The sequence below is a fragment of the Hypanus sabinus genome, chromosome 23, assembly GCF_030144855.1.
Source record: "Hypanus sabinus isolate sHypSab1 chromosome 23, sHypSab1.hap1, whole genome shotgun sequence".
In the NCBI taxonomy this organism is placed as follows: domain Eukaryota; kingdom Metazoa; phylum Chordata; class Chondrichthyes; order Myliobatiformes; family Dasyatidae; genus Hypanus; species Hypanus sabinus.
The window spans coordinates 30,065,119-30,079,481 of NC_082728.1; the positions used below are offsets into that span (position 1 = coordinate 30,065,119).

Consider the following 14,363-nt stretch of genomic DNA (forward strand, 5'->3'; position numbering starts at 1 on the left):
GCACCTTCACAGACATTTCAGATCTTTCACTTCATAATCTTCAAACAGTATTAGTGTAAAAAATGAGTGAAATGGCATACCTATGTTATGCATTGCTTTCAATGAATTGTATTATATTTGGAAGTACTTCAGAAAATATCTAGCTCAGGTGGTCGATGGTTGAGTTGAATTGTTCTCCAACCTTGGCAATTTTGTTGTAAACATTTCATCACCATCTGAGGAGACATCATCAGTGCACTGTTGGTTGAGGTGTCCTTTGAATGCTTGCCCTTTTTATACGTATTATATGTATTATATTTCTATTTCTATTTGAACTTGACTTTCTTCCACGTTGCAAACCAGAGAAAATACCTTCGTAACATAATGATTTTATTCGTTCCTGGGAGGAAAGTGAGCATCTGTTTTAGATTTCTTGTCTATCATCAGCTATCTCTTTTTAGTCAATGATTTGCTCTAATATTGTGCCTTGTTGGCCGTAGTAACTGGTTATAGAAATCTAAGATGGGAAGGGTGTCAGCAATAAAATGTCAATGGAAATATTTGATAACTGTAAGTATAAAGTGCCCAAAATGATTATTTTGCATACTGTAATGCAATGACTATTAAGAACAATACATCTGCTTGGATAAAGTCTTAATAATATTATTAAACAAGTTGTACTTAAATGGCTAAGCTGTTCAGGTACAGAACGGCATGGCTGAGCATCAGGAGGGTGAACAAGTAGTTAGATTTAGAGTAAGAAAGATAGCAAGGTGAAAAGAATGGAGAATGAGCTAAAGTAAACATTGGAGTGGAGGCAAAAAAAATGAAGTTGCAGAAGAGCAGGGGCTTTGTCCTGGTTTGTGAGGCTGAATGAAAGGCTGAGGCCTTGGCAGAAGTGAGGATGATGTTAGAGAACAGTCAGCCAATAAAGAATTGCAAGGGCAGGAAGTAATGTGATTTAATAGGCGAGTTTTGAGTTTCAGTTTATGAAGACCAGAACTTCAGCAAGAAGAGTTTTACAAAGAAGGAAGAAATATTTTTTGTTTACATAGCATCAGTAATGTCTATTTCTGTGCATGTCAATGTGGTTTACAAATCCATGAAGTATTTTTTCAATTGTAACTGCTGTTGTAATATAGATAATGTGGCAGGTAATCGATGCAAAGTAAGCTTTCATAAACAAGAATGTGGTATGGGATACTGGTTGCCTGATAACTCTGCTTCTCTTTTTTTCTAGCTTGTGTGATAGATCTTATTTGTCTGAGGACTCAGCAGAGAGCAGTTAAATCTTAAAGTGTCAACTCAGAATATATCAACTTTACAAGTTTGGTGTAAAATTAGCAGTTATTTCACTGCTTAATATTCCATATCTTAATATTATGTCTGACATCACAATAACACTGTGTGCCAGAATTAAATTATACCAAGATTAATAGTTTATACGTTAGAGACAAACTAGTTACGACTTTTGTTCCGAAGTAGTTCAGCTACAGATGCATTCTGGCAATGGAGATACTTGTTTGTAAAAAAAAACACTTCAGGATCCTATCTCGATGATTTCACTTTTTTTTACTTGTGCATATGTTCTGATATAAATGTGTTTTCTGACAAATAGCTTGTGACAGGGTGTTCCAGAAAAGCTTTTATGTAATAATGCAGAGACTCAACAACCCATTGTTCCCTGTATGTTGTTGTCAAGGTAGCTCATGGAGGAAGTGCTTTGTGCAGACACCATGAGCAGGAGTGATTCAAGGGAGCATTTAGTGGAACTGTCAGGGTATTGAGAATCGTAGTGTGTGTGACTGCCCAAGACTGTATCTAGTAATTTGAATCAATGTATTCAAAAGAAACCACACACGGATTCTACATGTTGTTCTTATCTTGATATTTTTATATGAAAGCAGGAAAAAGATTTAAAAGTAGTACCAAAAGTAATGTTTTAATTAAGAATTCTATGAACATTTCAGCAGATTGCTTATAATAATCACTAATAATTAACCTGGGTAGCTAAAAGGCACATATCTGTGTGTTTAAACTAGTGCAAATGGAAAAAAAACAGGAGAAGATTCCCTGACAGTAAAATGTTTTTGATGAATTCCAACAGTTGTAGAAGAAACTGAAAGAAAAACACAAGGTCTCACAATTGACAGTGTTCCTTGGCCAGAAATAATTCTTTGGTGGCCTTGTGCCTATTAGTACTCTTGGAAACAATAGGAAAGGAAATCCCCTCCCTGTAGTTTAAGAATACACAGTTAGGATGGCTATAATAGGCTTTGTCCCTTGAGAGAGTTGAACACCTGAATAAGAACATTCATTTAAAGGCATAATACATGAAGCATATAAATATTTAAATAAAATCAATCTTTTTCCTGTTTTAAAAATCATAGCATCCATCTTTAATTGCACACATTTAAATGTCTTGTTTTTAGATCTTGTTTGAGTAACAAATTTATTTCAGAACTCATATAGATAGTGTCTTTGTACATGCTCTGAAACAGTGAGCCCATGAGGGGGTTCAAGCACACATACTCTTTGCCCATGGGTTTCTCCTCATCCCACCCTGCCCCCCTCTCCTCCAATAATCCATCCACTTTCCACTTTGTGGCATGCAAGTATGCACATATGCCAGACTCCGTGTCATCTTCTACTAATCCACTGAGAGGATGGGCCTTAAACTGCAAAATAATGATCATTATAACAAATAGTGATCATTGAGCAGCGCCACCCTTCGATTATAGAGATAGGTCAATGACAAGACACAGACTACCTTCAATATCTAGTGTGCCATCCATCAATGAATATGGACAATGATGAAATTCACCACGGCCTTCTGAGCACCAGCACAGCTCTTTTGTCCATCTGTAGAAAAGTGAAAAGAAAAATATTTGATAAGGAGGTCATCAAACTCAGCCCTAAGCCTATAGTCCATGATACAGTTATGATCCTTGCCCTCCTGTACTCTTCTAAGACACGGACTATATATTCATAAAGCACCTTAAAGCAATGAATTGAATTGACTTTATTTCTTACTTCCTTCACAAACATGAGGAATCGATATTCACATGATTTTCATTCGTTCATTGTCATCACAGTATCTTCACAGACTAAGTGAACCAAGGTTGGCCTCTTCTCCCTGGTCAAGATCTGTAGGATTAAGGGCCCTATCATGCTAACTACTGTGATGAGTGGGCCAGATTGTTTACATCCTTACCTGACTCCTGGAACAGGTGTTCACTATAGCAGGTGGAGTGAGGGGTAGAAAAATTAAGGATGTTCTAAAACTTTGAAAAATTTAATATCCCGAGTGATTCAAATCAGTCCATGGCCCAAGCTCACTGAAAATGGAGGAGGAGCATTCAGGATAGTAGTGAGAACCTTGCTGACATTTGTCAAGAACACACAAGAACCCAATACAAAGAATGGAAGATGAACACCAATTACCTAACCAACTAAGCACACCTGTCTCACCCACAACATTCAGGTGGTTCTTACATTGGCCCCATCAGTCAACTCAGAAACCTCAAATTGTTTATGGACGCATGTCCTGGGGGTCTGTATAGTGAGGAGATCTGTGTTTCACTAGTTGGTGCAATGCGGTACGTCAAAAAAGATGTTTTTGCCTTAAGTCCCACCTTTTGAGAAATACACTTTGCCTAATCTGCATTCTGTTTCATTGAGGAAGGGGATGATTTTGGCATAATAGCAGAGCACTAATTGAAAACCAACATTTGTAAAGAGCAGTGGTTAACTTCTGTGAATTTCTATCATCTATTTTAGAAGATTTGCTTGCTGTTGGCGAATGAAATAAGCTGTTTCCCAAGCATGCTTTTCATTCTTTGTCCTTGACAACGAAAAGACCCTGAATTTTGATGGGAGTATTTAGCACATTTTTCTGATGCAAACATGAGATGACTAGCCCTTCCACTGGCCAGGCTATTGTGCAGTTTCCTGTGCATCCAAGCACACAAGAGTGATGGGGCCTCACAAGTTGTCATTAAACCTCCAGTGCAGTTGAAAGCTGAGTTGATATGTAAGGAGAAGGAGAGAGCGCTACAGAATATCTCTTGTTTTTTTTCTTTTTAAGTTTTAATTTTTGAAATGGTTTCAGATAGATATTAGCAGTAATGTTTAACTACTTCGGATGGGAAAATCAGAACACATGCAAATTAAATAAGTGGGTTTTATAGAGTGCATCCAGCATGTGTAGAAAAAACAGTGATGACATACTTGTTGATGCCTAAGGTTAGAAGAGTTACTGATCCAGCTCTTACCTTTTGGTTTAGTCTTGCTTTGTGGTTATACAGTCTGTCAGATTGTTTTCTCAGTAACTGTTTTGTAAAACATTCAGGCAAACTGCTGAAAACCTTGGTTGTTTCTCTTTAGTTAGCTGGAGTTTTTCCAGAACTGTAGGAAAATACAGGATATTATAAGGTTTGAATTTATATCCGGTCAACTGAAGGTACTTTCATTAAACACTGTATTTTTTGGTCTGTTTCGAGTATTTTTGTAAGAATATGCAAAAGCTTGACATAAAAGTTGGGGTCAACTATGAGTCAATGTTTCAAGACCTTTTTCTCTTGGCGGAATGCATGTTTAGACTGCCCTACGTGTCTGAAACTGGTATAGGGAGGAATTTGTAGCCATCAACATTATTACGTCGCTCGGTATCGTGCTTGCACTGATCTCTGCACATTCTGTATTTTGCATGTATTCTAATCTTTTGGTTGAGATTTACAAAAAACAATTGTAAAGCTATATTTAAATTTATTTATTCAGTATACAAAATGGGTGTGTTCAGGAAAACTTCAGGACATTCAATGAACATTTGATCCACAGCTTAACGCAACATGAGAATTATATTCATAATATTGCATCAGCATTTTAGAAAGTGGTCCCCCCACGGAGATGTATCTTGCAAAGTGTTGGTTATACTGTATTGTAGGATTAATCAATTGCATTTGTGAGACACTTTAAATCAGAACCATTTTTTTTGGTTTGGTTGTTGATATGTTTATACATGTGCATTGGAAGTATGAAAACAATGGTTCCTGTGAAGTGAGAATTAAAGAGATAAAGATGCATACAGTTGCATGCAGAAGTTTGGGCACCCCTGGTCAAAATTTCTGTTACTGTGAATAGCTAAGTGAGTAAAAGATGACCTGATTTCCAAAAGGCATAAAGTTAAAGATGGTTTAATATTTTAAGCAAGATTACTTTTTTATTTCCATGTTTTATAGTTTCAAAATAACAAAAAAGGAAAAGGGCCCGAAGCAAAAGTTTGGGCACCCTGCATGGTCAGTAATTAGTAACACCCCCTTTGGCAAGTATCACAGCTGGTAAACACTTTCTGTAGCCAGCTAAGAGTCTTTCAATTCTTGTTTGGGGGATTTTTGCCCATTCTTCCTTGCAAAAGGCTTCTAGTTCTGTGAGATTCTTGGGCTGTCTTGCATGCACTGCTCTTTTGAGGTCTATCCACAGATTTTTGATAACGTTTAGGTCAGAGGACTGTGAGGACCATGGCAAAACTTTCAGCTTGCACTTCTTGAGGTAGTCCACTGTGGTTTTTGAGGTGTGTTTAGGATCATTATCCTGTTGTAGAAGCCATCCTCTTTTCATCTTCAGCTTTTTTACAGATGGTATGATGTTTGCTTCCAGAATCTGTTGATATTTAATTGAATTCATTCTTCCCTCTCCCAGTGAAATGTTCCCTGTGCATGATAGATCCACCCCCATGCTTAACAGTTGGAGAGATGTTCTTTTCATGAAATTCTGCACCCATTTTCTCCAAACATACCTTTGCTCATTGTGGCCAAAAAATTCTATTTTGACTTCATCAGTCTGCAGGACTTGTTTCCAAAATGCATCAGGCTTGTTTAGATGTTCCTTTGCAAACTTCTGACGCTGAATTTTGTGGTGAAGACACAGGGAAGGTTTTCTCCTGATGTCTGTTTCATGAAGGTCATATTTGTGCAGGTGTCGCTGCACAGTAGAACAGTGAACCACTACTCCAGAGTCTGTTAAATCTTCCTGAAGGTCTTTTGCAGTCAAACGGGGGTTTCGATTTGCCTTCCTAGCAATCCTACGAGCAGTTCTCTCTGAAAGTTTTCTTTGTCTTCCAGACCTCAACTTGACCTCCACCGTTCCTGTTAACTGCCATTTCTTAATTACATTACGAACTGAGGAAACGGCTACTTGAAAACGCTTTGCTACTTTCTTATAGCCTTCTCCTGCTTGGTGGGCATAATTTATTTTAATTTTCAAAGTGCTAGGTAGCTGCTTAGAGGAGCCCATGGCTGCTAATTGTTGGGACAAGGTTTGAGGAGTCAGTGTATTTATAAAGCTTTGAAATTTGCATCACGTGGCCTTTCCTAACGATGACTGTGAACAAGCCATAGTCCTAACAAGCTAATTAAGGTCGAAGACCTTGGTAAAAGTTAGCTGAGAGCTCAAATCTCTTGGGGTGCCCAAACTTTTGCATGGTGCTCCTTTCCTCTTTTTCACTCTAAAATTGTACAAAACAAAAATAATACACTCATATTGCTTAAAATGTTGAAAAGAATGTTTCATCTTTAACTTTATGACTTTTAGAGATCACTTCATCATCTTCTCACTTAACTGTTCACAATAACAGAAATTTTGACCCGGGTGCCCAAACTTTTGCATGCCACTGTATAAGCAGAATGTGATTTTTTTTTTATGACTGCGGTGACCAGCAGATTTTATTTCTCACTGTTAGGGATGGAGAATGGAAATAAATGGGTCATTCCCCCCCCCCCACCCCCAGAACTCAGCAACAAATGCATTCTGGAAAAAAAATGCTTTGCAAGTGGCTTGATTTTGATTTTGTATGCAAACCACCTACAATTCTACCTCCCACTGTAGTTACAGATGACAGTCAACGCTTAAAATGTGCACTTTGAAAGTGCTAAATGTCTGACAGTTCTGCTTTTTGTCTTGGCTGTGAAGTAGATATTAGAATATTGCAAATGTAGAGACTGTGAACAAACATTCTGTTTTTTTGTAACTATAAGTTCAATGGTAATACAATATCATAAACAATGACCTGACAGTCTTTTACCTGATACTGATCCCAATCAGTATAGAAATCAGGTTAATTATCAGTGAATTTGGATAGGAATTTAGCAGTGTCAGAATAATTTAAAACAAAAAACTTCCAAATATTCACACACATACTGTAAGGTTTTTTTTGCTTTTTAGGGGGGGGGAGGTTTATCCTGGATTTGCTTCACCGACAATTACATGATTGGATATAATTTGAAGTCTCTGCATATAAATATGTAAAAAGTTTTGACAGCAATCAATTTAAAACAAATGTCTAACCCTAGGAACTAGTCCACATTTCATTGTAGAATTTTCTTGTCAGTCTGCTCCCTGGGGCAAAAGAAATCCACAAATGGCTTTAAGAAATAGCTTGCATCAAACAGCTGGTTAGTCTGTAAGTTAGCTCACTGGTTGTTTGCAGGTAGATTTAGTTCACCATGGAGTGATTTGTGATCAGATATTTTCATGACCTTCCTGAATCATTTAAGAGATGTTGACACCCGCTGTCTGTCTTCAAATACCTAGTGAAATAAGTATCCAAAAGACACGGATTTCAAAGTAAATATTACACATGAGGAATGCAGAGCAGTTTACTTCAGGTGACAATCATTGTAAAGAATTTTACTTCTGAATTTGTGCACTGATTCTCAAAATGGTTTTTAAATGATGAAAATACTGGACACTTGCAAGTACATTGCTTTTTTTCTAGCTCTTTTCGTGCCAAACTATAGCTTCAATGATCATACTTAATTCTCTCTATTTCAGGCAAGGATCCATCCTAGATCCAAATATTACTGTATTGCTTAAGTTACAAATACTTGGATAGGAATATGTACACCACTGTGGTCGTTTTGAATTGCTTTCTTTCCTATAATTATCAGAGAAATTTGGTTAATTCCTGGATAAATAAAACCATTGAAATTTAGCACATCTCATGGAGGTTTATCTCTTCTAAAGCACAGTTAATTCCTATCAATTGTAGTTTCTGATTCCAGAATAGAATTGAATTGTAGGAACCTCCTTCTTAAAATTTTAAAGATTAATCGTTTTAGCTAGTATCTTACTTTGGAAGTAAAAGTACAAGCTGACGACTTTGTAATGAATAATAATAATACAAAATAGATGAATGCTGACCTTAATGCAAACACAGCAGCCAGTGATCACCTCCAGAAAGTATTTAGTAAGTGTAAATGGAGAAGATTATTGAAACCCGATGCAAAACACACAAAATGCTAGAGGAACTCAGCACGCCAGATAGCATCTACGGAAATGAACAGTCAACGTTTCAGGCTGAGACTCTCCTTCGGGACTCAATCTTCTTCAGCTTTCAGAACACTGAAACCCAATTTTCTTCTGTTTTTCCTCCAGGAGCGTGTTGATATTTTAGCTGAACTTTGCTTTACTGTTTCACCAACAGCACCAATGTGACCGTATTGTATTTCACTGTTCTTGCCATAATCGTATTTCATCCTTCATCGATCTGGGATTCTGACAAAACAGCAACTTGAAAACTAATATTTTTTTTCTCTTTTCCTTTTCATGCAGAAATCATTGATGACCTCACACATTTAGTGGATAAAACAGACTCCAGAATTCAGAATGAAACAAGACGTGTCAAATTGGTTGATAAGAAGTCAACTTCTTGTGGTATGCAGATGTATTTAATATAGACCCCTCACTCCACCAGGTGGCATTATATTGTCTTTTATTAGATTTTCCTTGAATGTCCTCCCTTTCCCTCACTTGTCCATCAGAAGTAGTGTTTGGGAGTTGAATGTATTTGTAAATGTACTGTTGTTTGGAGTCTTTTGTATCACAAAAGAAGAAGCCATTGCTTTATGATGTAATTTGCATATGCAGCTGTTCAAACACTAAGTGAGGATTCATTGACAGTAATTCTCACCTCCTTGCCCTCTGTAAGGGCTCGGCAGCTGTTACCAGTACACACGCAAGTGACCTGCACCCAGGCAGTCTAACTTTCCAAGAGCACATGGCTTCTGCCAAAGCTATCTATTATTAATGGTGCCTATAATTAGATATTTTCCTAAATTCTTTTGCATTGGAAACATTTAAAACTATTTTCTATCCAAAAAGGAAGAAACAGATTTACTGTAGGTAATTCATGTGTATTTGAAAATTCCTTTATCTTTCATGTGACCCTTAAAATTGTCTTCCTTTTAGTACTATATTGAATGACTGTGGTGTGGTCTATTTTACCATTTTCTCTTGTTGCCACTTTCACCTTTATTCATTAGCACCTTATAATTATATACTTTGATATTTAAGATACTTTTTTGTTTGATAATTAACCATTTTCACAACAAACACCTCCTTTCTGTTGCGAAAATGCAGATCACTATTGCTGTTCACTTTGAATTTGCATTATTAAGAATCGCAATTCAACATGTCATGGCTGGAAAGTAAAAGCTTATTGTTCTTCCTGCATCACAACACTGTGGTTGGATTGATCGTGGCAGTCTGTCTTTTGTAGTATGTATCTCTGTTCCAGAAGAAAACATTAACCTAAAGCATTGTTTTTACAACACTGGTCTACAACTAAATGAAAAATAGAGCAGCGTAATAATAGGTGAAAAATATTACTTCAGGATAGGTTTTATTTGCCTATCAAACCTGCACTGAATTGCCTGGGAAATGCTTACATTTTTCCACAAGGGAGCCTAGTAACGAGTAAGCAGGGTATAGCAGTCAGGTTTGAAGAAATAATAAAATGAAGGTCAGCTAATATTGCACTAATTCTGCTTCCTGGTGGCCATGACAGCCTACAAAGTTTATTTGAAGATCCCAGACTCTGAGTCAGTGTGCGCTTTGTTACCATATGACTGTTTTAGGCTGTGCCAACAGTTTAGGATATTAATGAATCCTACAGAAGTGAATGGAGAATTCCTTGTCCCCCTCTCTTTTTTTTCTCTCTTTCTTTGTTTGACACAGAATCTTTGTCTGTTGAATGTTGCTGGGCATCACTAATGAGTAGACAGGCAAATAAAAATCACAAAAATAGAATTGTAGATGGTAAAAAGGGAACTAGTGAATACATGCGTATAGAACAGCAAAAGGTGAGATTGTTGCTCTTTCGTAAGCTAGTTTGGATAGCCTCTTTATCCCCACATCCCTTTACCAAGGCTCTTGGTAGGATGAGAAAAAATTAGAAGGCTACTTCTGTGACACCAGGCAACTGTGGGGCTCCAGCTCCCTGACCACAAGATCTGGGTGCCTTGTTAGTTTTCCCTGCCTCATTATTACAAGCACCTTGTCACCCACCCTGCACAGCTGCTAAAGCGGAAAAATTAAAGCAATTCACACTGTGACTTAACGTGAGAAAACAATTGGTTCTTGTTTGGAGAATCATTATTATAAGGGAACTAAAGCAGAAGAGGGATTATGTTTATTGAGATTTTCACAGGAGTTATAGAAGGCTGCTTAAGTCAAAATAAAGGGTAGTTTGATGAGAGGCAAGTATCTGATAATTAAATTGGTCAAGGGAAAGCAATTCCACATAATTGTTTATTGTTATTTTAATTGTTCTCTTCTGAATCCTGGTGTGGTATTAATACTTGGATATGTTTTAATGTACTCTTTGATTTCGTATAGACATGTTAATGTGATGAATCTTGCTAAATAGCTCTCCAGCCGCTATGCTGCTTTGCTGTGCAAAGGAATGAAATTCAGCCCTACTGGAAGGCTTCCGTGACACACAAGAAGACCCTTTGTTACTTGTTTATAAACCCGAAACATGCCTAAAATCACTGAAATGGTGAGAGAGCTGAAGAGGCCCTACTGGGCACAGGGCACAATAAATAAAGATTGCCGAGCTAGATTTTAATGCTTTGATTTGATGATCACTACTCTTTAGGGGTTAAGGGATCTAAGCAGAAGACTACTTAGACTGTCTTTCAGCTGACTTAATTAAGAAACTTCAATCTTGTTCTACAAGGCTCATTATGTGTGAAACCTCTTCCTACCATGAATAAGGGTTGAGCCTGTAAAGTGTATACATACATGATGCCATTGTGTTTTGTTGCCAAACTGCAGACAGTGGCAAGTACAATCTGGGATTTGTCAGGAGTTGCCCTTTAGGGACCCTGTCCTCTGTAGAATCAAATTCTTGCTTTTTTTTCCCCCATTAAGTATTTTTCTTTTGGTTGCTAAAAGTTTACTAAAATCAGCACCTTCGCAGAAGGTTGTCACATTAATTTTTTCAACTGAAAATTATCCAGAATTAAGGTACACATGAGAACCAGTGCAGTGTTATTTGGTGAATGAATTTCCCAGGGCTTAATCGTTTCTAAGCCTGCTGAGTGCAGTTCCTCCTACAATAATCTATTTAACAAGTAATTTACCACCCCTTTTGCCTCTTGAGAATGAGCCTTGCAAGTTTTTGCATCCTGAGCAGATCCAAATTGTTTCTGTCTTGAAGGGAGAGCTGTTAACTCAGTTGTAAAACAGAGAATAATGGTTTCCAAATTTATTAGTAGGTTAACGGTGGTTGAAGCCATGACATTTTATTTTACAAAGGCTGGAATGGTTGATCTTTAAATGATTATAGCTCATTTTAAGCACTATGGTAGTAATTATATTGGAATTACAAAGCTGTTTTGTCAGCCAAGTAAGAATCATTCATTTGCTGAATTACTAAAATTACCTAAATGTTGTATTCCAATTTCTTATTTGACACAGTTGGGGTTACTTGAAATTTGTTTTCATTAACTGCTGAACGCATCAATAATAGTAGAGGAATTAATTATATCCTAAAGCATTATTAAAGCAGCTCAGTCTTAAGAGAATGTTAATAGTTTTCAAGAAGTAGTCGGCTGCCTGTGCACTTATTGTATAACTGATGAGAAAATTTCCCTGATAGGGGAAGACATCAAATTTTCTCGTGGGTGGTAGACTCTCCACGTAGAGCAAGAATTGAGTAGTTATAGAGGGAAGTACTGGGTGGTCATCTTAAGGTGGTATCAAAAGGGGTTGTTGCTTACATTTGGAAATGAGTCTTTGATGTCCTTTAGACTTCATTCTACAAACGTGACTGTTCCATGCTGACCTGAAAAGTCAAACAGGAGACAAGAACTGATACTATTCTGGTTAATTAGTCTGAAGGTGACAATTCCCAAACTTGAATGAAGGAAGGCTAGTTCTCTCTTTACATATTGAATTTTGTCAGCATGGAGTTCTGTCAACCACTGAAATTTCCTCAGTGACGTGTGATGTTCTGAGAGGGAATTGCGTGTAAATTGAGGTGGGTGGGTAACCTGCAGTTAACTTATTGTTTCTACATTCATGGAGAGCATAGTCACATCAGAACATTTGGCAATATTTAAAAACCACAGTACATGAGAAAAGCTAATATCTTCCAATATGAGCCAGTGGAGGTTTATGAGAATAGTGGGTGAAAGGAATAGTTGTAGCGCTTTCCATTAAGACCATTAGTTTTTCTTTTCTGTCTACATTCACTATTTTTTGTTTCAGTACATCTGCATTTTCTTTATTGCTGTGTGAGTAGCCATCCTTTTGGAGTTCTGAAATGAGTTGAGTTGTTCTGATGTGAGTCATTTATGTCCTTGCCCTCTGAGTAACATTAGTCTTGTAGTATTTTAGTCCCTTGTGTGTAATTATTGTAATAATAGCTACATTGAGCAGTTTAATTTAAATTCAGTCATGTTTTTAATAGTGATACAAAGGTTTTATGCTTTGGTGTTTATTAGATGATCCTATATGTATTTCAATGTCTTGATATTTTCTAGCTTATTAACCTTAAGAAATACATATTTTTCCTGAGTGCAGAGAAAATTTGTTCTTGTTTTGTGCAGAAAGAGAGTCTTGCCCTTAAATGACAATTTTCATGTCCTTTGGCAGACATTCCAAAAACAATGAAAATAGTCATGGTTTTAATATAGGAAACATGACAGCCAATTTGTTCAAAGGAAATTCCCATGAGCAGAAATATAATAATGACCAGATAATCTGTTTTAGTAATGTTGGATAGAAATTAACAGACTGAAGCAGGCACCTGGCATTTTGATTTCTAAATGTTCCATGGAACTTGGAATATTATCAAAAGGAAAATTGTTCTAAGAGTAGTATATTTGAGCTGCTTTCACTATTTCAAAACAGATAAATTTGGCACGGAGGAGGGAATGCTAATAAGAATATATTTAATCCAGCAGCAGAATATGCAAAATTTACTCACAATGGCTCCACACTACTGATTAAAGCATATTTGACTGCAAGCTGAGACACAACTGTTTACCAGAATAAGTCTGATTTTGAAGAGTGCCAGTACTTTTTAAATTGTATCTGATCTTAATAAACTGCTGCTTTTAAGCAATAAATCAAATAATAGAACTGATCACAAAGATATTTGTGAGGTTACATGAATTCTAACATTCCATAGCACTCAACTAGCATTTATTGTGCAAGGACATGAAAAAGAAACCCAGATGGTATTTTGCCTCCCAGGTGCCATCGGGGATGTCTCAGATTGGGTATACAGCATCCTAAAAGGGAAGGGTGAGCAGCCAAAATTTTGAAACAGATTGATACTAACAACATAGGTAGGAAAAGGGAGGAGGTTCTGAAGAGAGAATATAGGGAGTTGGGTGGTAAGCTGAAATGCAGGACCTCCAGTACAGTCATCTTTGATTTGCTGCTTGAACAACATGCCAGTGAGGGTAAGAATAGGATGATTGGGCTGAGGAATTGGTTCTGGGGACAGGGTTTCAGTTTTCTGGATCATTGGGATCTCTTTTAGGGAATGCATGACCTGCATAAAAAGGATGGGTTACTCTTGAACCAGAGGGAAACTAATATCCGTGTGAGCAGTTTTGCTGGAGCTGTTGGGGAGGATTTAAACTATTTGACAGAGGGATAGGAACTGGAGTTATTGAGTTGAGGATGGGACAAGTGGATGTAGTGTATAATGAGACTGTGAGGAAGGACAGGCAGCTGATATGGAAAAATTGCCGTCAGTGGGATGAGTAGAAGTGTAACATTGGGGCAAAATTAAAAAGGCTGATGAATACAGGACTGAAGTTGTGATGTTTCAGTGCACGCAGTATTCAGAATAAAGCAAATGACGTGTAGCACAGTTAAAAGATTGGCAGGTACAACGCTAAGGACATCACTGAGTCGTGGCCGAAAGAAAATCATAGTTCAACATTCGAGGATACACATTGGATCAAAAGGACAGCCAAGTAGGTTGGGGGGTGGGGTGGCTCTCTCTATAAACATTGAAATCAAATCCTTAGAGGTGATATAGGATCAAAAAATGGAGAATCCTTGTGGATAGAGCTAAGAAACTG

The 14,363-nt window shown here is 37.2% G+C and overlaps 1 protein-coding gene and 1 long non-coding RNA gene across 5 annotated transcripts in view; one reads left to right on the forward strand and one right to left on the reverse strand.

The window, feature by feature from the left end:
• The window catches only part of stx8 (syntaxin 8), a 192,335-nt gene that overhangs the window by 124,740 nt on the left and 53,232 nt on the right, over positions 1-14,363 (forward strand). For both annotated transcript variants that reach the window (XM_059948639.1, XM_059948640.1), the window contains exon 7: positions 8,590-8,691. In XM_059948639.1, coding sequence (XP_059804622.1) covers positions 8,590-8,691 — 102 coding nt within the window. The remainder of the gene's footprint in view (positions 1-8,589; positions 8,692-14,363) is intronic.
• Positions 1-14,363, reverse strand: part of LOC132380091 (uncharacterized) — a 42,427-nt gene that overhangs the window by 20,038 nt on the left and 8,026 nt on the right. The window contains exons 1-3 of one of the 3 annotated variants that reach the window (XR_009507639.1): positions 8,179-8,551; positions 4,254-4,386; positions 2,028-2,841 (exon numbers count right to left, since the gene is read on the reverse strand). This is a non-coding gene — a long non-coding RNA (uncharacterized LOC132380091). Of the gene's footprint in view, positions 1-2,027; positions 2,842-4,253; positions 4,387-8,178; positions 8,552-14,363 lie in introns of those variants that run through there. The other 2 variants (XR_009507638.1, XR_009507637.1) reach the window with 2 other exon arrangements.